Source organism: Acomys minous (genome assembly GCF_964271855.1).
Source record: "Acomys minous genome assembly, chromosome: 12".
NCBI lineage: Eukaryota > Metazoa > Chordata > Mammalia > Rodentia > Muridae > Acomys > Acomys minous.
The window spans coordinates 99,208,748-99,234,647 of record NC_140493.1 but is presented as its reverse complement, the minus strand read 5'-3'; the positions used below and the strand labels follow the sequence as shown (position 1 = coordinate 99,234,647).

Genomic DNA, 25,900 nt, shown 5'->3' with positions numbered 1-25,900 from the left:
CCCAGGCTGGCCTCCAACCTGTTGCCATCCTTTGCAAGGGCTGGGCATACCCTGCTAGATTCCTTTGTTTGCTTCTTTTTCTTTCTTTCTTTTTTTTAAAATGTATTTTCCTTTTAAGTTAAAAAAAATATTTTTATTTAATTTATGTGCATTGGTGTGAGGGTGTCAGATCTTGGAGTTACAGATAGTTGTGAGTTGCCAATGGGGGTGCTGGGAATTGAACCTGGGACCTTTGGAAGAGCAGATAGTACTCTTAACCACTGAGCCAACTCTCCAGCCCTTAAGTTATTTTTTTAAGCCTATTTATTTATTTATTTATTTAGTATACAATGCTCCGCTTGCATGTGTGCCTGCCTGCCGGAAGAGGGCACCAGATCTCACAATAGATGGTTGTGAGCCACCATGCGGTTGCTGGGAATTGAACTCAGGACCTCTGTAAGAGCAGACAGTGCTCTTAACCTCTGAGCCATCTCTCCAGTCCTCTTTGTTTGTTTGTTTGCTTGTTTGTTTTCTTTTTTTGTTTCTTAAGACAGTCTTTTTATTTAGCTATGGTTGTCCTAGAATTCTTGTTTGGTTGGTTTTGGTTTTCAAGGCAGGGTTTCTCTGCCTTGGCTGTCCTAGACTCACTTTGTAGACCAGGCTGGCCTCAAACTCATAGCGATCCACCTGCCTCTGCCTCCCTGAGTGCTGGGGATCACCGGCATGCACTCTTTGTTTTCTTTTCCTTCCTTTCTTTTCTTTCTTTCTTTCTTTCTTTTTTTTCTTTCTTTCTTTTTTTTTTTTAAAGACAGTTTCTCTGTGTTATCTTCTCAGTCCTGGACTCCCCTGGATGGATTTCTTGAATTTCTTTTTTTTTTTTTTTTTGGTTTTTCGAGACAGGGTTTCTCTGGGTAGCCTTGGCTGTCCTAGACTCACTTTGTAGACCAGGCTGGCCTTGAACTCACAGCGATCCACCTGCCTCTGCCTCCCAAGTGCTGGGATTAAAGGCGTGCACCACCACGCCTGGCTTTTTTGTTGTTTGTTTGGTTGGTTGGTTGGTTTGGTTTGGTTTTTCAAGGCTGTGTAGCCTTGCCTGTTTTGGATTTGCTTTGTAGACCAGGCTGGCCTCAAACTCACAGCGATCCACCTGCCTCTGCCTTCCAAGTGCTGGGACTAAAGGCGTGGGCCACCCCCCTCAGCTTTGGATTTCTTCTTTTAGGGTTTCTTTCTTTCTTTTTTCTTTTTCTTTTCTTTTTTTTTTTTTGTTGTTGTTTTTCAAGACAAGGTTTCTCTGTGTAGCCTTGGGTATTTCTTTTTTTAGTCAAAGGAGTTGTACACTCTGATAATCTGAAAGAATCATCCCCACCACTGCCAAAACAACAGGAAAAAATAAGTGCTTACAGGACTAGGCACCTCTGGAGAATTGGGGTAAGAGCGATTAGGCATTTAGAAACAGCCATCTACAGGTTGACTTTTTTTTTTTTTTTTTAAGATTTATTTATTATGTATACAGTGTTCTGCCTACATGAACCCTTGCACACCAGAAGAGGACACCAGATCTCATTATAGATGGTTGTAAGCCACCATGTGGTTGCTGGGATTTGAACTCAGGACCTTTGGAAGAGCAACCAGTGCTCTTAACCTCTGAGCCATCTCTCCAGTCCCTACAGGTTGATTTTTTTTCTCCTCCTCTGGCATGGTGTGGTAGGACTTCCTAGAGCCACGTTAGATCTTTTTAAAATCTGTTTGTTTATACCAGGGCATTTTCTTTTCTTTTCTTTTCTTTTTTTTTTTTTTTAATGGTTTTTTTTCGAGACATGGCGTTTTCTAAACTTCAGCTTCTACCGGGAGGCGTGGCCTTGAGGGCTACGAGCATTGGCACGTAGTCTAGGCCCCACCCACTGAAAGGTGTTAGGCCGCTCCCCGTCTGGCCGCCAGGGGTCGCAGTTCTGCTGGAGCTGATTTTCCTCTGGCGAGGACCCACCCTCTCTGTGCCCTTGGCTCTCGCGAGAGAAAGCGCAAAGGCTGCTGGGAGGCGTGCTCGGGCCGCAGGCCAGCCGAAGATGGCAACGCTGGAAGAGGAGTTCACGCTGTCTACCGGAGTCTTGGGCGCCGGGCCTGAAGGATTCCTAGGTGTAGAGCAGAGTGACAAAGCAGACCAGTTCCTAGTGACGGACGGCGGCAGGACCGTCGTCCTCTACAAGGTGAGGTCTTGCCGGCTGGTCCGAAGCCGGGAGCGGGAGGCTTGAGTTTCCCACAGCTTGGGAAGGAAAGCCGGGCGGGGGGCGAGGGGGGGGCGGGCGTGACAGAGCCCGGCGGTCACCGCGGTGCGACGCCGAATGAGATTCGGAAGGTGTTTTCCTGTGAGAGCCGGCAGGTGTCCGAGTGGCAGGCGGCACTGTCTTGTGCACGTGGGGCACGCCGAGCACCTGTGCCCGCTCATCTTCTCTCCCAGAAATTCAAGGGGCTCGCTGTCACCTTGCGGCTCGTTTGCCCAAGGGTCGAGCGGACATTCAGTTTCAAAGGATGACACTGACAGGTCGAAAATACGCGTTATCGACTTTATCATCCTCCGCCCCTTGATTTTGGGGGCGTGGGGTGGGAGGGATGAAGAGGCAGGGGCTTGCTTTCTTTCTTCTTTCTTTCTGTTTTTTGAGACAGGGTTTCTCTGTGTAGCCTTGGCTGTCCTGGACACGCTTTGTAGACCAGGCTGGCCTCGAACTCACAAGCGATCCGCCTGCCTCTGCCTCCCGAGGGCTGCGATTACAGGTGTGCGCCCCCGCGCCCGGCCAAAGCAGGTTTTTAAATTCTGAACAGTTTGTTGTTGCTGTTGTTATTGTTATTTTGGTTTTTTTGAGACAGGGTCTCTCTGTGTAGCCCTGACTCTCCTGGCTCTGTACACTGAACTCAGAGAAATCTGATGGGGTTAAAGGCATGTGCCACCACCAGCCAGCGCTGAACAGTTTCTTGTGACATTAAAATGTTACCCTTCTGCTTTCACGTTTTAGGGACAAGCTGCCAACAAGCCTCTATGCTGTTGTTTAGCCTTCCCTTCAGACTGTTCGTCTTTGCGTCAGTTTGGCTGTTTCTGCATAGGAATTAGGTGGACTGGGTCGACTTACACCAACCTAATTTTCCACCTCTGTTCCACAGCTGATAAATTCATCTTTAAAGGCATCATTGTTTATAAGCCATTTCTTGAATTAATTTGCTTACTGTTTTGGAGATTTTTGTTTTTGAAAACAGGCTGGTTTTGAGTTTACAATTCTCCTACCTCAGCCTCCCCAGTGCTGAGACTTCGAGTTTGAGCCATCACACCTACTTATTGTGAGGTTTTTTGTTTTTTGTTTGAGACAGGGTTTCTCTGTATAATAGCCCTGACTGCTCTGGAACTCTCTTTGTAGACCAGGCTGGCTCGAACTCACAGAGATCTGCCTGCCTCTGCCTCCCAAGTGCTGGGATTAAATCAAAGGCTTGCTCCACCACACCTGGCTATTGTGAGGGTTTTTAAAAAGATCATATTTACCATTATAACTTTCAAAGTTACATATAGTGAAGTGTTAAGTATGTTTACATTGTTGTACAGACATCACCATAATCTGTCTCCAAAACTCTTCAACTTACAGAACTGAAAATCTGTACTAGTTCTGAGGGCTGGTGAGATGGCTCAGCTGCTAACAGCACTTGCCACCGAGTCTGATGACCTGAATTCAGTTCTGCAGATCTACGTAGTGGAACGAACAGAGCTGACTCCTGAAACCTGTTCTTTAGCCTCACACACACACAAATAAATACATACATATACTTAAAAATAAATAATAACTCTCTACTCTGGAGTTTGAAGTCAGTCTAGACTACACAGAAAGACCGTGTCCAGCAAAGAAGAAGTCATAACTATTCTTCCCAGCCCCTGGTAACCGTCAGTCTCCATCCGTCATTATTGCAAGTTAGGTACTTCATAAAGTTAGAAGTCATGCTCAGTGTTGTCATTCAAGGGCTTCCCTTTCTGTCTGTTAAATCTAATTTCTGGAATGTCTAAAGCTGAATACTTAAGTTGTGTATTCTTTCTCCAGGTTTCTGACCAGAAACCCTTGGGCAGCTGGTCGGTGAAACAAGGCCAGTGCATAACGTGTCCAGCTGTATGCAACTTTCAGACGGGAGAGTATATTGTGGTACATGACCATAAGGTAAAGCCGAAAACATTAATATGTGTGACATAAGATTGCTGCATGCATTGTCTGTTGGCATGTAAATAGGCAATACAGCCCTGTTTAACATGTGTGCTCTGATTTAAGGTTTTGAGAATATGGAATAATGAAGATGTAAACCTGGATAAAGTATTTAAAGCTACAGTAAGTCTTTGGATTTTCTGACATACTTAATTGTTGGTGAAATGAAATAACTCACAATCTCACATTTGTTACATATCTTGTTGTTGTTGTTGTTGTTTGTTGAGACAGGGTCTCTCTGTGTAGCCTTTGCTGTCCTAGACTTGCTTTGTAGACCAGGCTGGCCTCGAACTCACAGCGATCCGCCTGCCTCTGCCTCCCGAGTGCTGGGATTAAAGGCGTGCGCCCCACGCCCGGCTCATTTGTTACATATCTTACCACCTCTGGCAAATGAGCTCCTGGTTGTAGTCAGTTTCCCCTTCTAGCTGTGTTCTTATATCTCATGATAACCAGCTCAGCGCATATGTTCATAGGTTAGAAGATGAAGGCTGGGGCTGGAGAGATAGCTCAGCGGTTAAGAGCACTGGCTGCTCTTCCAGAGGACCTGGGTTCGATTCCCAGCAACCACATGGTGGCTCACAGCCATCTATAGTGAGAGCTGGTGCCCTCTTCTAGTGTACAGGCACACATGCGGGCAGGTGCTGTATACATAATAAATCAATCTTCAAAAAGAATAAGAAGAAGAGGATGATGCAGGCTTTATTACCCCACAAACACTGGTGATTTAAATAATTCTTGAATGTGGCTAGAGAGATGGATTTGCAAGTTAAGAGCATTTGCTACTCTTGCAGAGGACTAGAATTCAGTTTCTAGTGTTCACATGATGGCTCACACCTGTAATTCCAGCTCCAGAGAATCTTTTTTTTTTTTTTAAAGAAATACTTATTTTATATATATGAGTATGCTGTCTTCATGAACACCAGAAGAGGGCATCAGATCCTATTACAGATGGTTATAAGCCACCATGTGGTTGCTGGGAATTGAATTCAGGACCTCTGGAAGAACAGTCAGTGCTCTTAACCCCTGAGCCATCTCTCCAGCCTACTCTGGAGATTCTTGATGCCTTTTTTGGGCCTCTGTGGTCTCTTGGATGTGAATGGTACACATATACACATGGGGGGGGGGGGTTGTTGTTTCTTTTGTTTTGTTTTGAGACAGGTTTCTCTGTGCAGCCCTGGCTACCCTGGAACTTACTCAGTAGACCAGGCCAGCCTCGAACTCAGAGATCCATTTGCCTCTGCCTCTCAAGTGCTGGACATAAATGTTTTTAAAAATATAAAAATCAGCTGGGTAGTAATGGCAGATGCCTTTAATCCCAGCACTTGGGAGTCAGAGGCAGGCTAATCACTGTGAGTTCGAGGCCAACCTGGTCTACAAAGCAAGTCTAGGAAAGTCAAGGCTACATAGAGAAACCCTGTCTCGAAAAACAAAACATACATGAGTATGTACATACATACATACAGTTTTTTGAGGGGTTTTGTTTTGTTTTGATTTTTCGAGACAGGGTTTCTCTCTAGCCTTGGCTGTGTGTGTGTGTGTGTCTGTCTGTCTGTCTGTCTGTCTGTATTCTACTACTGACCTAAAGATATAAAACGAGTCTCTTAAATGAGACTAATTTCAAATGTTCCAGCTCTAACCATGCATGATGATGCATGCTTTTTGTTTTGTCCTTTTGGTTTTTTGAGACAAGAGTTTCTCTGTGTAGCCTTGGCTGTTCTGAAACTTGCTTTGTAGACCAGGTTAGCCTCAAATTCACAGCAATCCGCCTGCCTCTGCCTCCAAAGTGCTGAGATTACACAGCTCTCAGACCTGGTGTGATGGCACATGCTGGTAATGTCTGCTACTTGGAGGCTAAAGCAGAATTATGAGACCAAGGGCAGCCTAGACAACATAGCCAAGCAGCTATAAATGTCTGTATTGTATTGTGTGTCTGTTCTTTTAGAGCAAAACTTAAAATACTTGGAACATTTTTTCCAGCTGTCAGCTGAAGTCCATAGGATCCACTCAGTACAAAGGACAGAACCATTGGTACTGTTCCGCAGAGGTGCTGCTCGTGGGCTAGAGGCCTTGCTTGCCGAGCCTCAGCAGAACATTGAAGCTGTCATACCTGATGAAGAGGTAATCAAGTAAGTTGCAATACACAATTATAAGATTTTTGTAAATTTTTATTTGGTTTTGTGTGCATTTATGTCTGTGCCCTAGGAGGCCAGATAAGGGTGCAGATCCTTGGAACTCGAGGTATAGACAGTTATAACCTGCCATATGGGTGCTGGAAATCGAACCCAGGTCCTCTGAAAGAGCAGCCAGGGCTCTTAACAGCTGAACCATCTCTCCAGCCCCTCAATTACAAATTTTTGCCAGGAGAAAGTTGGCTATGCATTACTTTACCACATTCTTTCCTGCATTTAAAAGTATTTTTGCGGGCTGGAGAGATGGCTCAGCGGTTAAGAGCACCGTCTGCTCTTCCAGAGGTCCTGAGTTCAATTCCCAGCAACCACATGGTGGCTCACAACCATCTGTAATGAGATTCGATGCCTTCTTGTGGTGGGCAGGCACACATGTGGACAGAATATTGTATAAATAATAAATAAAATCTTTTTTTAAAAAAAGTATTTTTGCTTAGAAACATAAAGGCCTGTGGTAGAATTCAGTGACATAGCCCTGCCTAGCAGGTCTGAAACCTGGAGTTAATCCATGGAATCTGGGGGCGGCGGGAGGGTACCACTCTAATTAAATTCCACTTAACGCTGGGTGTAGTACTGGAGAGACAGAGGCAGTCAGATCTCTGCGTTTGAAGCCAGTCTGGTCTGCATAGCAAGTTCTAGGCAGGCAAGGGCTACATATTAATACCTTGACTTTAAAAAACAAAAACAAAGCAAACAAAAAACTACACAGAGAAATCCTGTCTGGGGTGGGGGTGGGGGACCACCCACTTATGAGACGCTGAGCAAAATTTCCAAGACTGTGAGCCTGTGGAATAATAAATGATGAGGAAATGGCCATAGTCCTAGTCACATGTCAGAGACCTGGACAGTCAGCTCTTGGTGAGTGAAATGGATAATGCTGGAAGTCTATCCTCTTTGCTCCTGCCGTATAGCCAAGTGCCAAGCCACAGCCCTGTCCCCTGAAGAAAAGCATTCCCTGGTAGTAAGGTGATGGATGGCAGTGCTAAGCCGCTGCTTTCCCGGGCTCGGGAGTAGCGCTGGTAAATAGCGTGCTCACATGGTGGTAGGGCTGGCAGGACCTCGTCGCTCCCATCTCATTACTCCATCACGCTCCCTGTTCGTTTTTCTTGTGGTCTCTTCGGCTCTACCTAGTGGAAACTAAATTCCTAACAGCATAGACTTGTGCTGAGTCAGGGAGCACGTGGACAGCTTGATCTTAGACTGACCGTGCGTGCCTCTGAGGGGTGAGCGGCGACCTTGGGTTCTAGTCACTGTTTTGCCACAGACCGACAGTGCTGCCCTAGTTGTGGGTCTTTGGCTTCCCTGTGGCTCATTCTCTGTCGCTAGAAGGCAGGTAACAGTCCAACGTTTCCCCAAGAGCGCTGGTTCCCAAAGTCCGCAAAGGACTGCCGACTCCTCACCCCCAGCCTCACAGTTTTCATATGGTCTGGGAAGTTTAACAGCCTGTCAGACGGTGACTGCAGTCTCTGAAGTAGGAGTTCCCTGCTGTCCTGCCTCCAAACTTAATAGTTCTTCCGCTTAATAGATAAGTAACATTTTTCAACTGACTTTATGTTTTCTAATTTTTCTTTCTTTTTTAAAGGTGGTCAGAGGTTTTCATGTTATTTAAACAACCCGCCTTAATTTTTATTACTGAAAATGTAAGTGACATCTTCAATTTCTGGTCTTTTTTTCAGTTACCTGTGTTATTTTCAAAACAAAAATGTGATTTTATTGTTTCTCTTAGAAGGTTTTTTCTTTGTAAACATTAAATTGCTAGTTCTATGCCTAAATTGAACCATTCTATGCCTATTGAACTATTTTTTGTTTGTTTGTTTTCAAGACAAAGTTTCTCTGTGTTTGAACTATTTTTCCATGCCTAAATTGAACTTTTTTTTTAGAATTATGTGTAGTGTTCTGCCTGCATGTTTGCCTGTGCACTAGAAGAGGGCGCCAGATCACATTACAGATGTTTGTGAGCCACTATGTGGTTGCTGGGAATTGAACTCAGGATCTCTGGAAGAGCTGATAGTGTGCTCTTAACCTCTGAGCCATCTCTTCAGCCCCAAACTTTTTTTGTTTTGTTTCATTTTTGAGACAGGGTTTTTCTGTATGTAGCCTTCCTTTCCTGGGCTTGCTTTGTAGACCAAGCTGGCCTCCAACTCACAGAGATCTACCTGCCTCTGCCTTCCGAGTGCTGGGATTAAAGGCATGCACCACCACTGACCATCCTCCAAACTTTTTTTAAAACCAGACTTAATTTACTTTATTTTTATGGTATAAGAACTTCATGTGGTAGCCACAGCTGGAGCCTATATCCTCTACATGGGCACTCAAGTATGGATTTTCATAAGATGGTATGGGGCCTTGGTGAACACAGTCTCTTTCCAGGGGTGTGGGATCAGGTAGCTTATCAGTCTTGGAGATGCCGGCAAAGATGGTCGTGGTAACAGCCCCTTGCTGATGCTTGGGCAGTGAGGCTTGCAAATCTTGTTTCCCATCAGCCCTTCCCGCACAGGGAAAATGGAAAGTTTGACCAGAACACTGGGCCTTCAGATGGCAGTAGTTACCTCTTTAGACTGCTTAACACCAAGATTCACATGACCGGTGTAGTCCCCAGTAGCAACGTAAGCCTTGAGCCAGGTCTGCTGACATCCCTACTCTGCTTTTGTAGTGGTGCGACCTTTATAACCTCATCCTTTAGGGATGCTCCAGGAAGTCAGTAACTCAGATTCCTGGGTGACAAGGAGAGCAGGCAGATCCTCAGGCACTTGGTCTTCACGTCCTTGACCAGGTGGTCCAACTTGGCTACAGGGGTCTACTTCTCGTCTTTGCCATGCTTCCACACGCACCACAGCCTTAGACCCTGCTGAGCTAAGGGCCAGGTCCTCTATTGCCCAGCGTCACCCATCGCAATACTTTCTTAAGGAAGAAACTAAACCAACATTGTAAATTTAACTGAAGCCATGCCTATAATTACAACATCCCATAATCCCAACACTTGGGAGAATGGTGCAGGAAGATGAAGAGATTAAGGTCAGCTTGTACTACATAGCTGTCCTTAAGCTATGTGTCTCAAAAGACAAGGTAGGAGCCAAGTGGCATGCACCTGTAATCCCAGCACTGGGGAGGCAGAGGCAGGGTACTATGACTTCAAGGCTAGCCTGCTCTACAAAGCCAAGGCTACACAGAGAAACCCTGCCTCAAAAAGCAAACAGATAAATAAATAGAACAAAACATGTAGTGGCTGAGGAAGGTGATGCATGATGCACTTTTTTAAAAAAGGACAAGGGTGGGGACATAGCAGCGGGACAGCTCCTGCTTCCCAAGCATCTCTGCAGTCCTAGTGGCCTGGAACTTGTTGCAAGTAGTTTTTAAGTATTTGTTGAAGTAATTAGAATAGAGCAGCAACTTCTAATTTTAATGTTTAATTAAAGTTAGTTAAAGTCCAGTATTTATAAAATATATTTTTTTTTTGCAGCATGAGAATTATTTTGCTTATGTACAGTTGTGCAAATCACACACCTTAAGCAAATACACACTCTTACTTGGAAAACAAGAAAACACTGTTAAACCAAATTTTACTGCACGTTTGGATGGGAAATTCATCTCCTTGGTGTCGCTAAGTAAGTTTTCTTTAATGTCAGATTTGTTAACAGGAGGCTGTTAGAGGGTTGTATTTGATGTAGACTCCTAAGCTTTCTACAGTTTTCCTCCATGGCCATCATAGGACTTTTTTGTTAAGTTTACTATAAACAACGACAAATAATACAATACCTTTTTTTTTTTTTAAAGTCACAAACTGGCCATTGAGATACATGCCTGTAATCCCAGCACTTAGGAGGCAGAGGCATGCAGATCTCTGAGTTTGAGACCAGCCTCGTCTACAAAGCAAGTCCAGGACAGCCAGGGTTCCGTTATACAAAGAAACCCTGTCTCAGAAAACCAAAAAAAAAAAAAAAAGTTACACGTAGCTAAGGATGACCATTCTGATCCTTCTGCCTCTGCCTTCCAGGTGCTGCGACTACAGTGTGCACAGCCCTGCCTGGTTTTATGTGGTGCTAGGGACTAAACAGTAGGCAAGCATTTTTACCAATTGAGTTACGCCTCCAGTGTTTCTCCTACACTTACACACAATGCTCTAGCATTATTTAGTGTGTGCTCTTCTGTGTTTGTGCCTTGGCTTCCATTTTGAGGTCAGAGAACAACTTGTAGTTCTCTCCCTCCACTGTGTGGGCGTCAGTGATCATACTCAGGCTGTCATGTTTGGTGCCTTTTCCTTGCAGGCCATTTTACTGACCCCATTTATAAAAATTTTAATATATCTGTTGAGAGATAGCCTAGAGTGATACAATTGTTCAGTGTTACAGTTGTGTTATTTATGGATTTATAGTCTTAGAAACACCCTAATACCACTAACTACAGTAAATACAAACTGTCCTTTTCCCATTAATAAACAACAAATACTTTCTCCCAACAGGCTCTGATGGGTGTATATATGAAACCTTGATACCAATATATTCAAGTGACACAGAAAAAAATCAGAGGTTAGGTAGAGCACTGATGCTCAAGGCAGTTGTGTCTGGTGGTGCTCGAAATGGTCTGGCCCTCACCTTCCTGGATCAAGACCACATAGCAGTCCTGGGACCTCCACTTCCAGCATCTAAGGGTAATGAGATCACCTAACAGCCAAAGTTATCGATCAGCCTCTCGTCTCTGTCATCTCCCCTTGTTTTCAGCAGAATCTCACTGTGTAGCCCAGGCTGGCCTTGGCCTCAAGACCCTCGTACCCCAGCCCCCCAAGCCCTAGGATGGCAGGTGTGTGCCCCACGCCAGCGCACGGACTCCATCTGTTTATGGCTTCCTTATTGGTGGCTTTTACTGTACCCTCAGCCCTTGCCGTCCTTGGTTAAATTATTCTTTTAAATGTTAATATAAATGTTTCCTTTTCAGAGCTCCCCTTTATAGGCTGTAGAAACTTAGCTGGTTTTATGTGTTGGGGTTTTTTGGTTTTTGTTTTGTTTTGCTTTTTGTTTTTGTTTTTGTTTTGTTTTCAAGATGGAGTTTCTCTGTGTAGCCTTGGCTGTCCTGGACTCAGACCAGGCTGGCCTCGAACTCACAGAGATCCTCCTGCCTCTGCCTCCCGAGTGCTGGGATTAAAGGTGTGCGCCACCACCGCCCGGCCTATGTGTTGCTTTTATGCCTGCAACTTTTCTAATTTTTTGTTTGTTTGTTTTTGGCTTTTCAAGACAGAGTCTCTCTGTGTAACCTTGGCTGTCCTGGACTCACTTTATAGACCAGGCTGGCCTCGAACTCACAGGGATCTACCTGCCTCTGCCTCCCGAGTGCTGGGGTTAAAGGCGTGCGCCACCACACCCAGCTTCTAAGTTTTATTATTTGTGCTGTTAGTACATGCCTTTCTGTGTGTGTTCACGTGAGCATGCATACCTGCATGTGTGTTGGCTTTGGTCTTGGGGCAATACGAATTTACTAGAGGGTTAGGACTTATTTCTTCTATATTCTAAAAGGGTCTGGTACTGATTTTATGACTATTGGAATTCAGTGCTAAGGTCATTTGGTCCTGGGCTCTCCTTTTTTATTTTATTTTATTTTATTTATTATATATACCTGCACTCCATAAGAGGGCATCAGATAACATTATAGATGGTTGCGAGCCACTATGTGGTTGCTAGGAATTAAACTTAGGGCCTTTGGAAGAGCAAGCAATGGTTTTAACCTCTGAGCCATCTTTCCAGCTCGGGCTCTTCTTCCTTGAATGTCTGCCATTTTAACTTTCCCTTGGAGCTTGTCCACTCTACTTCCTACCTACCTTGTGTCTCATTTGTTTGAAAGATTTATTTATTTATTACATATACAGTGTTCTGCCTGCATATACACCTGCACACCAGAAGAGGGAACCAGATCTCATGGTAGATGGTTATAGCCACCATGTGGTTGCTGGGAACTCAGGACCTCTGGAAGAGCAGTTGGTGCTCTTAACCTCTGAGCCATATCTCTAGCCCCATCTTGCTTTTATTTATTTATGTATTTATTTGGGGGGGGTTGTTTTGGTTTTTTTGAGACAGGGTTTCTCTGTGTGGCCGTATTTGTAGATATTTAGGTCTGTTTCTGAACTTTTTGACACTTACATTATAGAATGCCTCTCCATATGGAACATAAAGTTTCAAACATTGCAGACGTCAAAAGAGCTGCCACAAGGAACCAGTGGGCAAGTATGTTCGGTTTTTTTCTTTCTTTGTTTTGGGTTTTTGTTTTGTTCAGGTTTGGGTTGTTGGTTGAGGTAAGGTGCTGCTATGTAGCCCTGGATGGCCTCACATTTGCAGTTCTCCTGCCGTAGCTTCCTGAGTGCCAGAGCTTTAGGTGTATACCTTCCTGCTGCTGATTGCTTGGGTTTCTGTTAACTATCCTCTGAAGAAAACTAGAAGTAACATTAACTTATTTTTTTATTTTTTGGTTTTTTTTTGTTTTGTTTTGTTTTGTTTTGTTTTTTTGAGACAGAGTTTCTCTATGTAATAGCCCTGGCTGTCCTAGATCACTTTGTAGACCAGGCTGTCCTTGAACTTAGAGACCAGCCTGCCTCTGCCTTCCAAATACTGGATTAAAAACATGTACCACCACACCCGGGTGTAATTTACTTTTTACCATAGAGACTACATTTGTTGATTTTTGTTAAAACAGCTTATTCTTTTCTTTTCTTTTCTTTCTTTCTTTCTTTCTTTCTTTTTTTTTTTTTTTTTTTTTTTTTTTTTAAGGTTTGTCTATTTAGCTCGGGATGTTCTGGAACTTGATCTGTAAACCGGGCTGGCATCTGCCTCTGCCTCTAGAGTGCTGGGATTAAAAGTGGGCGACAACACTGCCCATCTATGTATGACTTTCAAAGTACTACATTTTAGATCAGAGTAGAACAATTAGTTTGTTTTTAGCTCTTCTTTTGTTTGAGCATTGTATTTGATTTTTTTTTAATTTATCTAATTTTATTTTATATGCATTGGTGTGAGGGTGTCAGATCGCCTGAAACTGAAGTTATAGACAGTTGTGAGCTACCATGTGCTTGGAATTGAACCTGGGTCCTTTGGAAGAGCAGACGGTGCTCTTAACCACTGAGCCATCTCTCCAGTCCTGAGCATTTTATTTTTTGTGTATTAAACCTATTAACTATTTCTAATAAATTAGCCTTTATACAGTAAATACTACCATGAAATTACTTAAAGAATTAAATATTTTCAGGGCATTTGTGACACACACCTTTAATCCCTGCACTCTAGAGGCATAGGCAAGCAGATCTCAGAGTTGGAGGCCAGTCTGATCTGCCTTGTGCCTTCCAAGATGGCCAGAGCTACATAGTGAAACCCAGTCTTGTTCTGAGATAGCTCATGCAGTGTTACTGTTACATGGTAATGCTGAGTTAAAGAAGCAGCCTGTATGCCCATCAGTGGCTGAATACAATGTGATACGTATTACATAATGGAACTTAAGTCATAAAGAAGAATACAATGTCATTTATAGGAAAAGTAGGTGAAATTTTTTAAAAATTGGAGTTTTATTTCATTGCTGAATTGAGACTTAAATTTGTATAAGGCATGAGAGTGGGACAGGGATGAGGAAAGAAGCTGAGCAACAGGAGGGAGTGGGTGGGGCAGTAAACGAGGGTCAAGGGCAGGAGATCGTGTGTGAAATATAATGAAAGCCATCATTTGATACAATGAATGCATGCTAATTAGTTACTGGCTTTGGTAGAGTCCGATCTCAGGAAGATATGTGCTGCTTTTTCCAGCTCTGGTATCATGGGGAAATACTATTCATGCTACATGGAAAGTGTCTAACTGTGATTCCGTACAAGTGTGAAGTGTCGTCTCTAGCGAGCGCTCTTGGAAAACTCAAGCCTACTCAGGAGCAAGGTAGGATTTTGATTTTGTCAGCTCAGACCGTTTTATTCGTGCCTGATTTCTTTTTTTCCTTTGGGTTTTTCTAGATAGGCTTTCTCTGTGTAGACTTTACTATCCTGGCACTTCCTCTGGTTTCTCTCTCAGAGATCTACCTGCCTCTGCCTAGCTGGTGCTGAAATTAAAGGAGTGTACCACCATTGCCTAGTTTGAAAACTCTCATAAATTGTGCATAATTAGTTTTATTTTGTTCTTGAATTCGATGCTGTTAGGTCAAATAGTCCAGTAATTTGTTTTGTGTTTCCTTAGGCACTCATTCCATGCCTCATTTTGTAAACTGGGAAACGTGTTCAGGATATGAACTTGGGTCCTGCAGTGCAGAGCAGTCAAAAACTGTAAGTTCATTAGTTGAATGAGAAATGTTAGCGTGAATGTTTAAAAAAAAAAATAGGAAAAGGCTTTATTAGCTTAAAATATCTGTGTACCTCTTACATCTTGATCTTAGTAACAGGGCTTCAGCATTGTAACATTGCAGTTTTTATCTAAGGTGATAGTTGGCAAATGTAGCTGTTATTTTTTTGATATTATTTGTTTATGTTTAAGGACCCAGGAATGCATGTACTCTACCAGCTGACGTGAGGAAAGTCAGGCCCCTGGAACTACAGTTAGAGATGGCTTTGCACTGCCACGTGGGTGCTGGGGACCAGGCTCAGGGCCTCTGCAAGGGCAGCAAACGTTCTCAATGGTGATCCTGGACAGTCTCTCCAGCCCTGCTGTGTCCTAATGTTTAAGGGTGTGTGTGGTATTAGCTACGTCCCAGATAGGAAAAGAGGCCAATTTGCAATTACCAGTAATTCTCTCCTGGGTATAGAGGTTTTAGTTTAAGTTTAAAACAAAAACAAAAGCCTAAAACTAAAGCTGGATGCCTCTAATTCCAGTGATTAGGAGGCCAAGTAGGGAGGATTGCAAGTTTGAGGCCGGCCTGGACTATGTAATGGGTTCTAGGACAGACAAGGCGACACGGAGAACCTCTGTCTCAGAAAATAAACAAACAAACAACAAAACACACACACACTCTTTAATGTATTTAATTTCAAAGTTGTAATAAAAGCACTTTATGCCAGGCGAGAGTGGCTCATGCCTTTAATCCCAGCACTTGAGAGGTAGAGGCAGGTGGATCTCTGAGTTCAAAACCAGCCTGGTCTACAAAGTGGGTCTAGGACAGCCAAGGCTCTTACACAGAGAAACCAAATAAATAAAACATTTTATTTATAATAAAGCTTGTTTTTAAGAATATGTGATTGGGGCTGGAGAGATGGCTCAGAGGTTAAGAGCACTGGTTGCTCTTCAAAAGGTCCTAAGTTCAATTCCCAGCAACCACATGGTGACTCACAATCATCTATAATGTGATCCTATGCTCTCTTCTGGCATGCAGGTATACATACACGCAGGTACAACACTGTATAAATAATAAATTAATTAATTAAATTTAAAAAAAGAGAGTACTAGCTGCTCTTATAAAGGAGCAGAGTTTGTTCCTGGCATCAACATGGCAGCTCAAAACCATCTATAACTCCAGTTCAGGGGATGTAACTCCCTCTCCTGGCCTCCATGGGACCAGGCACTTAACATGTTACACATGCATACATGTAGACAAAACAATAAAAACTAGCTGAGCATGATGGCACAGGACTCTAATGCCAGCACTCAGAAGGCCAAGGCAGGTAGATCTTTTTTAGTTTGAGGCAAGCCTGGTCTGTGTAAGTTTCAGACCAGGGGGACCATATAGAGAGATTCTGTATCAAAAGCCCCAAAAACTAACTACTTTTTTTAAAGATTTACTTATTATTTATACAATATTCTGCCCACATGTATGCCTGCCGGCCACAAGAAGACACTGGATCTCATTACACACGGTTGTGAGCCACCATGTGGTTGCTAGGAATTGAACTCAAGGGACCTTTGGAAGAGCAGACGTCTGAGCCATCTCTCCAGCCCTTTTTATATTTTCTTAAAAATATGAAGCCAGGCATGGTGGCGCACACCTTTAATCCCTGTACTTGGGAGGCAGAGGCGAGTGGATCACTATAAGTTCGAGGCCAGCCTGGTCTACAAAGCAAGTCCAAGACAGCCAAGGCTACACAGAGAAACCCTGTCTCAAAAAACAAAAAAACAGACAGAAAGAATATGATCATACCTAGTATGCTTGTTTGCTTTGTAGTCTTCTAAATTTTGGATAGGTCTTTTGCATTATTTTGAAAACCTAATCAACCTATTTACTTACAGCCAAGGAGAAAAAAAATTGAAACAAATTTACAGCCAGAAGTTCCAGGATTCAAGCAACTTTTATTAATAATAAAGGTAATTTTGGTTTTTTGTTTTTCAAGGCAGGGCTTCTCTGGGTAGCTTTGACTATCCTAGAACTCACCGTGTAGGGTAATAAAGATAAATTAAAAAAAAAAGAAAACTGGGGGCTGGACATGGTGGCGCACACCTTTAATCCCAGCACTTGGGAGGCAGAGGTGGGTGGATCTCTGTGAGTTCGAGGCCAGCCTGGTCTACAAAGTAAGTCCAAGACAGCCAAGGCTACACAGAGAGACTCTGTCTCAAAAAACAAAAAAAGAAAGAAAATTGGAAATGGGGCTCTTGAGATGGGTCAGTGGGTAAAGGCACTTTTCTCACAGGACCCGAACAAAGGTAGAACCCAATCCACTTATTTTATGCATATGAACGTGCACCACCAGAATGTCTAGGGAGTTAAGCTACTAAGCAGGTCCTGGGAATTGAACCCAGGTCCCCTGCAAGAGCAGCACGTACTCTTAACTGCTGAGCCGTCTCTCCAGCCCCATTCTACATGTCGTAAGGTTTAATGTTAGCTATGGTCAGCATTTGTATTGTGTATTTTCAACCACCTTAGTTGACTCTACTATCTGATGAATTAGCGACCTGGTGCTGTCCTCCTGTATCTCATACTCTGCATCAGGTTTGCAATGTAGACTCTGAGTATCTGGGTTTATAAACCCTTGTATTTTAACTCTTTTGCAGACTGTGTCTATGTGTGTGTGCGCGTGTGTAATTTAATGTCATCTTGCTTTAGTGGATTGCATGGATATTACATCTTTTGACAAAATGTGCTGAGAGACTTATTTTTAGTTCAGAATGACATTTCTTAATGTGCCAAACTAAATTTCATTAATTCTACTCTTTCAGAAAGATTCGGAAAAACACATTGAAGTAGAACTACGAAAGTTTTTGGCTAAGTCAACACCTGACTTTCATACTATAATTGGGGATATAGTGGCGGGGCTGCTGGGAAGATGCAAAGCAGAACAATCGTTTTATCCCCGGAACTGTCTGATGCAGCTCATCCAAACACACGCGCTTTCCTACAGGTAGATACCTGGCTCGCCCTTGATAGTCAGCTTTTTTTTTTTTTTTTTTTTTTGGTTTTTTGAGACAAGGTTTCTCTGTGTAGCCTTGGCTGTCCTGGACTCTCTTTGTAGACCAGGCTGGCCTTGAACTCACAGCGATTCACCTGCCTCTGCCTCCCGAGTGCTGGGATTATAGGTGTGTGCCACCACGCCCGGCTTGATAGTCAGCATTTTTAACCTTTTTTTTTTGTATTTGTGTTTTTTTTTCCTATGTAAGAATGTTCTCTAGGAGGTGCTCAGTGAGTAAATATCAGGGCCGGAGTGTGGCCTCCCAAAACCTAGTAGCAGTATAGTGGGGTATGACAGCCACCTGCAGTCCCGAGGCCGAGGGGTAAAGAAAAGAGTGGCAAGAGTTTCCCCTCCACCACACACACACACACACACACACACACACACACACACACACAAACAGAAAGGTTGTCATCCGGGTGTGCTTGTAGTCTAGTCCCCTCTCCTGGGCCTGTGGTGACGTGGGCTTCAACACGTAGGCCTCATCTCCTCAGCTTCACGCAGTGGGCGTGTGAACCCCCTTTGTAGGAACTCAGCCCTGCCACACGTTGCTGGCCTCTTTGGCCTCAGACCATTATTGCCTGGATAAGGTGCGGCTTGGATGACAGCTCGATCAGCTCCTTGGTGCTGGCGCTAGGGAAACATTTTTCTAGGCAGTTGCATTTGAGGAGCAGGGAGCTCCTTCAGCTTAGATTCCCTTTAAATGAGCCTTTAAATTCACTAGGTAGAGCCTCAGAGGGATGGAGTTTGCCCTTGAAACAGCTTTCTATTGTCAAATGTAATAAAAAGTTTCTGGTTAATGACATTGATTCTTTAATAGTTACAGATGGCTTTTCATTATCAAACTAGATGATTTTTGTTTGTTTTTTATTTTTGGAGACAGGGTTTTTCTGTGTAGCTCTGGCTGGCCCTGAACTGAACTGACATAGCTCCCTGAGTACTGGGGTTGCAGCCGTGCGTGCACCACCACGCCCAGCACTAAATGATCTCTTTTAAAATTTCCTCTAGGAAACAAACTAGTCAGTTATTGCCCAGTTGAGCTTCATATATGTTCTAAGGACGTGGACAGAAGGAGGCCAGGTTCTTGGTCAGAATACCACACAAATGGCCCATAGCTCAGTTCCTGAGAGTCTTTGTTCCGCTGTGCCCATCTCTCTCAGCATTGCTGTTTTTAGGTTCCCAAGCTTTCCTTTCAGCTGTTAACTGCATTTGAAACCCAAATACCAAACTCATTTACATTGTACCCTCAGAACATTCCAGCAACCAAAGAGCCACATAGTCTACCACAGTAGTTAGTAAAGAACCTTAAAGACACCAGGCGTGGTGGTGCACACCTTTAGTCCAAGCACTTAGGAGGCGGAAGCAGCGGGATCTCTGAGTTGGAGGCCAGCCTTGTCTACAAGTCCAGTTTCAGGACAGCCAGGGCTGTTAAACAGGGAAGCCTTGTCTCAAAAAAAGAAAATAAGGGAGAAACTAAGGCAGTGGTGAAGCTGCATGCCTGTGATCCCAACAGTTAGTAGGCCAAGGCAGCCTGAATCTCATAGTGACCCCGTCTTTTTTTAAAAAGTGGTGCTAGAAAGCACTTGCTCTTTTTGCAAAGCACCTGGCTTTATTTTCCCAGCAGCTACTTGGTAGCTCACAAGTACCAGGGAATCTAGTGCGCTCTTAGAGACACTAGGCACACATGTGGTACACAGGTATACATACAGGTAAAACATTCATAGAATATGCTGGGCGTGGTGGCGCACGTCTTTAATCCCAGCACTCAGGAGGCAGAGGCAGGCAGATCACTGTGAGTTCGAGGCCAGCCTGGTCTACAAAGCAAGTCCAGGACAGCCAAGGCTACACAGAGAAACCCTGTCTCGGAAAAAAAAAAAACAAAACAAAACAGCCATTCATAGAATAAACATTTTGTCTTAACTTTTGGTTTTTTGGGACAGAGTTTCTCTGTGTAGCCTTGGCTGTCCTGGACTCACTTTGTAGACCGGGCTGACCTCGAACTCACAGAGATCCACCTGCCACCACCTCCCAAGTGCTGGGATTAAAGGTGTGTGCCACCACGCCTGGCTTTTTCTCAACTTTGTTTGTTTTTTGAAACAGGGTTTCTCTGTATAACAGCTCTGGCTGTCTTGGACCTTGCTCTGTAGTCCAGGCTAGCCTCAAACTCATGGAGATCCACTTGCCTCTGCCTCCTAAGTGCTGTGATTAAAGGTGTATGCCACCACCGCCCCGCAACTTTTTTTTAAATGTTTTGCCTACCTGTAGGCCAAAAGAGGGCACCAAGTCACTATGGGTTGCTGAAAATTGAACTCAGGACTTTTGGAAGAGCAGCCAGTGCTCTTAACCTCTGAGCCATCTCTCCAGCCCTTTATCAAGTTTTTTATTAATTGTCTTACTTTCGGTCTCAGCTTGTGCCCTGGCTTGATGGAGATTGCCCTAGAGCACACGGACGTGCAGATGTTACAGCTGTGTCTGCAGCAGTTCCCTGACATTCCTGAGTCTACCACCTGTGCTTGCTTAAAACTTTTCTTGAGGTAAGTTAGAGCTTGTGTTTTCATTCCCTTGGTGCCATTTAAATCTGTGACTTACTGACTTCTAAAATGTTGAATGCTTAGAAACTGAACTTTCAGAAGTTCAAATAGTGAAAAGAATTAACCTCTTGCTTTCAATTAACATCGTAGCATTGCTGATGACTGTCTCCGAGACATTAATATCAATGTGGAGTCAGTTTTTGATTATAGTGATATCATTCAAGATGGGGAAGAGGAAATGGAAGAGCAAACTGAAATTGTTCAAAATGGCTTCAGTCCCGAAGACAGTGGCTGCAGTAAAGATAGTCAGCAATTAAGTAAAAAGGCTGGAGATGCAACACAGGAGACCATCTCATTCCCGGTGACCTCATGTCCTGTGTCTCCAAAACGAGCCACTCTGCTGTATCCTTCCAAATGGGTTCCATCGCACTGTGTCCATCAGGGACGTACTTACATGCTAAGCGGTAACTAAGACATGGTTGTTTTTTCCTGTTTTTCAGTATCTACTTGAAATGGATTTTATTCAATGTGGCTTTCTTTCTTTCGTTAGTTTTGAGACAGGGTTTTTCTGTGCTAACCTTGGCTGACCTGGACTTTCTTTGTAGACCAGGCTGGCTGAACCAATGCTACTTCTCTGACTGTGTGTGTGGGGGGGGGGGGGGGGGATTACACCTATGCTTCTGTGCATACTTTATAAACTGTCTATTTCAGAGCTGCCTTTCCTAGCCATTTATATGCTTTCTTTGGGGCTTCTTTTATTGTTTCTTTTAGTTTAATTTTGTTCTGAGATGTGCCTTATGTTGCCAAGGATGGCGTTGGCATCCTTTTGTCTCTACTTCCTGAGTGCCAAGATAGCAGGTGTGTGCCACTATATTGTGCTTGGCCTATTTTCTTTTTCTTTTTTTTTTTTTTTCTTTTGGTTTTTTTGAGACAGGGTTTCTCTGTGTAGCCTTGGCTGTCCTGGACTCTCTTTGTAAAACAGGCTGGCCTGGAACTCACAGAAATCCTCCTGCCTCTGTCTCCTGAGTGATGGGATCACAGGCGTGTATCACGCCCAGCTAAAAAGTATTGTTTACAAATAAGCAGTGTTCCTCATCTCTAACAATAGGAAAGTGTTGGTGATAGACCCCTTCTAAACCAATGAAGGGACCACCTACTCACAGAAATATAGCCTTTCCTCTGTCAAGGATTTTCCTTTAGTCCTGAGTAGAAATGCAGTCCTTCATTCAGCATATAGTGAGCCCTTCCTTCTGCCGCACTTGAAGGACATCCCTGCCAAGCACATCACAGTAAGTGTCCTGCACACCCTGTGCCTTGTATTTCTGGCTTACCTGCGCTGCTTAGTTCTGAGCTGTTAGCAGGCCATCTAAACAGTGCAGGATACTTCCATATGCGAAAGAGAGGTCCACACATAGTGAAGATTGCTCAGGAAACTAGGATGATTTAGGGGTGATAGACTTGGTGTGTTCTTTTTGCCATACTTGGAAACCAGGTTGGACCAGTTATCATTGAAAAGATACTGAAAAGAACTGAAAAAAGAAAAGAGAAGGGGCTGGAGAGATGGCTCAGTGGTTAATAGCACTGTCTGCTCTTCCAGAGGTTCTGAGTTCAATTCCCAGCAACCACATGATGGTTCACAATCATCAATAATGTGACCTAATGTGCACTGTGTACATAATAAATAAACAAGCAAACAAATAAATAAATCTTTAAAAAAAAAGAAAAGAGAAAATCTTTGTTACCTGTTGTTTACTGACCTGAGCTCATTGTCCTCCTGTCCTACCTAACTTAAGAGAGCTTCTTGGTGGTAACAAGGACTTGTTTCTGTCACCAGAGACCTGTCACATTTGTTTGATGGATAATTTAACCGAACAGCTTCATAAATTATTTTTTCTACTATCTCTTGGGTTTATTTGTAGAGAACATTTTTCTACCTGGTAGTAATTTATGCTCCTCTTTTTTTCCTCACACAGCTATTTCTCCAGTATTTGTATTTCCTCTATCTGAAGTGTAGTGGCAATGCTACTATGACTCTTCCTGGAAAAAGCCCGCCAACTGTGAGCCAGGTCAAACATCTTTTTGCCTTTGTACAGAAACCTTGCATGCAGTGTCAACCTCAGAGTCCCATAGCTGATTTCTCCCTGCTGTCCCGTCCCTCCTGCTCACGCTGGTGGGTTGGAGAGGGCTTCTCTGTTTAGTAGATGAATGCCTAGAGCCATAGTTCCAGACTACAAAAAATTCCAAAGTCATCTTTGTAGTTGGAAGTTTCAATATCACAAAACTTTCAAAAAGTAAACTTTGGGACTAGCTGTGGTGGCACATGCCTTTGATCTTAATATTTAAAAGTCAGGAGCAGTCTCTATAAGCTCAAGACAAGTCTGGTCTTCATAATGAGTTCTCATGTGACGCTTTGCCTCAAAAAGAACTAACTAGCCGGGCGGTGGTGGCACATGCCTTTAGTCCCCAGCACTCAGGAGGCAGAGGCAGGCCTGATCTACAAAGCAAGTCCAGGACACCCAAGGCTACAAAAACAAAAACAAAAACAAAACAAAATAAATAAATAAATAAACTTTGCACTTCTCCTCTGGGCCCACTTAGAGATAATCAACATTAAGTTTTTTTTGAGCTGGACAGGATGGCGCACACTTTTTTTGTTGTTGTTGTTGTTGTGTTTTTTTTTTTTTTTTTCGAGACAGGGTTTCTCTGTGTAGCCTTGGCTGTCCTGGACTCACTTTGTAGTCCAGGCTGGCCTCGAACTCACAGCGATCCACCTGCCTCTGCCTCCCGAGTGCTGGGATTAAAGGCGTGCGCTACCACTCCTGGCTTTTAATAGTGTGGGGTTTGGTTTTGTTTTGTTTTGTTTTTGTTTATTTTTTTTTCACACCTTTAATCCCAAAGAAGCAGTAGAAGCCACCCTGATCCACAGAGTGAGTTCAGATTAAAACAGGGCTACACAGAGGAACCATGTCCTTTTTTCTTTTTTTAAAGGTTTTTTGAGACAGAGTTTCTCTATGTAATAGTCCTAGCTGGCCTGGACTTGCTTTTGTAGACCAGGCTGGCCTTAAACTCACAGCGAGCCTCCTCCCTCTGCCTCCCAAGTGCTGGGAATCTGGGACTACAGAGTGAAATTCTGGCTCAGAAAAACAAAACACAAAGTGAGTCCAGGACAGCCACGGCTACGCAGAGAAACTCTGTCTCAAAAAAGCAAAGCAAAACAAAATAATTTCTTTTTCTTGAGTTTGAGACAATGAAAGACTTGAATTAGGGGCTAGAGAAATGGCTCAGAGGTTAAGAGCACTGACTGCTCTTCAGAGGTCCTGAGTTCAATTCCCAGCAACCACCTGGTGACTCACAACCATCGATAATGTGATCTGATGCCCTCCTCTGGGCTTCAGGTGTATATGCTGGCAGAGCACTGTATACATAATAATAAATAAATAAATCTTAAAAAAAAAAAAGACTTGAATTAATGGATTAATCTTTCTGTATCTCTCTGCAGATTATGGATTGGATATGCTTGCTTCTAGATGCTAATTTTACTGTTGTCTTAATGATCCCAGAAGCAAAAAGACTCTTGCTTAATCTTTACAATTTTGTGAAATCTCAGGTTTGTGGTTTTTTTCCCCCCCTTGGGTTTATAGTTCTTTAATATTGCAGATTAATAATGTAATTTGAGTGAGTCTGTGAGTGTGTGCACCAGAGCATGAGTGTAGGTTGGAGCACACTTTTAGAGAATTGGTCCTCTCTTCCCACCCTGCAAGTCCAAGAGGGAGTGGCTTGTTTCTAGCAATGCCATGAACATGTGTATAATCCATACACCTTATCCTTAAAGTGTGATGTGAAGATGTGGGAATTAGCTCATGGGATAGAGACTGATGCATACTTGGAACCCTTGATTCATTAGCCAGACAACAGAGATGTTTACAAAGCAATTAGTAGTGATGAAGGTGTGCTATTGTGGGGTGACCGTGACGTTACTCTGAGTCTGTTTTCCTCAGATCTCCATCTATTCCGAGCTCAACAAGATTGAAGTAAGTTTCCGGGAGCTGCAGAAATTAAGTCAAGAGAAGAGCAGCAAAGGACTGTACTCCATTGAAGTGCTGGAGCTCTTTTGATGGCTGGGCTTTCCCTCGTGGACATTTATGGAGTTCTCCATCTTTTTGGTTTGGTTTTTTTTTTTGAGACAGCTTCTCACTATGTAGCCCTGGCTGTCTTGGAGCTCGCTATGTAGACCAGGCTTGCCTCAAACTCATGGAGACCGCCTGCCTTTACCTTCCAGAATGCTGGGATTAAAGGTGTGTGCCACCACGCCTAGCTTGATGGAATCCTTTATATGAATCTGCCTCTTCATCCATGGAAAGAAGTTTGGTTTGTATCCATCAGTGTCTAGAGAGAAGTGTGAGGACCTGGACCATCGTGTGTCACCATTCCTCAGCGTGCTACAGGTTCTACACACATCCATAGGAGGAGGTTATGAACCTTTTTGAGCTGATTTTAAGTAAATTTATTTGCATACTGATAAAAGTCTAATTTCTTATGTATTTTAATAGTTTTTCTTTTAATAAAAGAAGCAAACTATCTCTAAGAGTGGATCTTGGGAATGTGTTTCAGTCAGAAGCTGTTCCAACTCTATATTGTGGAGCACTTGGGACTCCAAGCCAACATAGTGTGTGCTGCCTCCTGCCATCTCTCCCCTGTGCTCAGGGGAAGAGAAAGTCCCTCTTCCAGTGAGAGGTGTCAGATGAACTGTGTAATAAGGACAATGGTAAAAATCCCTTTAAATTATAAAATCCTATTACTAAATAATGAAAATGTTAGCTGGGCGTGGTGGCGCACACCTTTAATCTCAGCACTTAGTGAGGCAGAGACAGGCAGATTTCTATGAGTTTGAGGCCAGCCTGGTCTACAAAGGGAGTCCAGGACAGCTAGGGCTACATAAAGAAACCCTGTCTCAAATAATAGTAATTAATAATGTCTATCCTTTAAAAAAAAATTTTTTTTTCCTGAGGCCAGTGGAGGTCACTGGATAAATATTGTTTGTAAACCTGATTTGAGTTCCATCCCTGGCATCCATGTGAAGTGGGAGGGAGAGAGCCAGGGTCACAGAATTGTTCTTTGCCCTCCACTGCACAGGACCCACCACACCCAAGATAGAATACTGTACAGGGTGTGGTGGCACAGGCCTTTAGTCCCAGAACTCAGGAGTAGAGGCAGCCTAATCTTTGCATTCAAGATCAGCTTCATCTACATAGTGAGTTCCCGAACAGCAAGTGCTACAGGGTGCAACGGTAGCACAACTGACTCCAGAGTGAGGCCTTGCTTCAAACCCTTCCCCCAAGAGTAAATAAGTAAACAAAAGTTCTAGAAAATCTTTACAGGTTGATTGATAAGGGAGAAGTGTTTGCATGGTTTGGGCAGTTCAGTCAAGGTCTGATCTAAGAATCCTGTATATGGAATCTTGGTTGGTTGTCTTAGGAAAAAGCTTTTAAAGTAAACTTGCGTCACAGCTGTGGCAGAAATAGGTCCCCTCGGTCATCACTAATCTCTGTAAAGAAAGTAAATAGAAAAGTAGCTAGACATAGTTGTAAGAATTTCAACTATTCTGAGGCTAAGGAATGCTAATCCTGAATTTGAGGCCACTCTGGGCTAAGA

The 25,900-nt window shown here is 43.5% G+C and overlaps 1 protein-coding gene across 3 annotated transcripts; it reads left to right on the top strand.

Annotated features, from left to right (window-relative positions):
• The first annotated feature begins 1,938 nt into the window (after nt 1-1,938).
• Nucleotides 1,939-24,833, top strand: NOL11 (nucleolar protein 11). 3 transcript variants are annotated; one of them, XM_084748521.1, is made up of 18 exons: nt 1,939-2,183; nt 4,053-4,166; nt 4,275-4,331; nt 6,186-6,334; nt 7,977-8,034; nt 9,855-9,999; nt 10,854-11,042; nt 12,530-12,606; nt 14,169-14,292; nt 14,587-14,672; nt 16,564-16,638; nt 17,488-17,669; nt 20,126-20,251; nt 20,459-20,650; nt 21,459-21,537; nt 22,222-22,314; nt 23,748-23,855; nt 24,247-24,833. In XM_084748521.1, exons 1-18 carry the CDS (start codon nt 2,043-2,045, stop codon nt 24,361-24,363), a joined length of 2,112 nt encoding a protein of 703 aa, XP_084604647.1. In that variant the 5' UTR covers nt 1,939-2,042; the 3' UTR covers nt 24,364-24,833. The 3 variants fall into 3 exon arrangements, with proteins under 3 accessions (XP_084604647.1, XP_084604646.1, XP_084604648.1); XM_084748520.1 differs by having other exon boundaries at nt 1,940-2,183; nt 20,399-20,650; XM_084748522.1 differs by lacking the exons at nt 1,939-2,183; nt 4,053-4,166; nt 4,275-4,331 and having other exon boundaries at nt 6,191-6,326; nt 20,399-20,650.
• The last annotated feature ends 1,067 nt before the right edge of the window (nt 24,834-25,900 follow it).

Bases quoted from the DNA above. Each gene is read 5' to 3' on its own strand.
- NOL11 (XM_084748520.1), top strand. From the start codon at position 2,043: ATGGCAACGCTGGAAGAGGAGTTCACGCTGTCTACCGGAGTCTTGGGC. The intron at 16,639-17,487 runs GTAATTTTGGTT...CTACTCTTTCAG, and splicing joins AACTTTTATTAATAATAAAG to AAAGATTCGGAAAAACACAT. The intron at 23,856-24,246 runs GTTTGTGGTTTT...TGTTTTCCTCAG, and splicing joins ACAATTTTGTGAAATCTCAG to ATCTCCATCTATTCCGAGCT.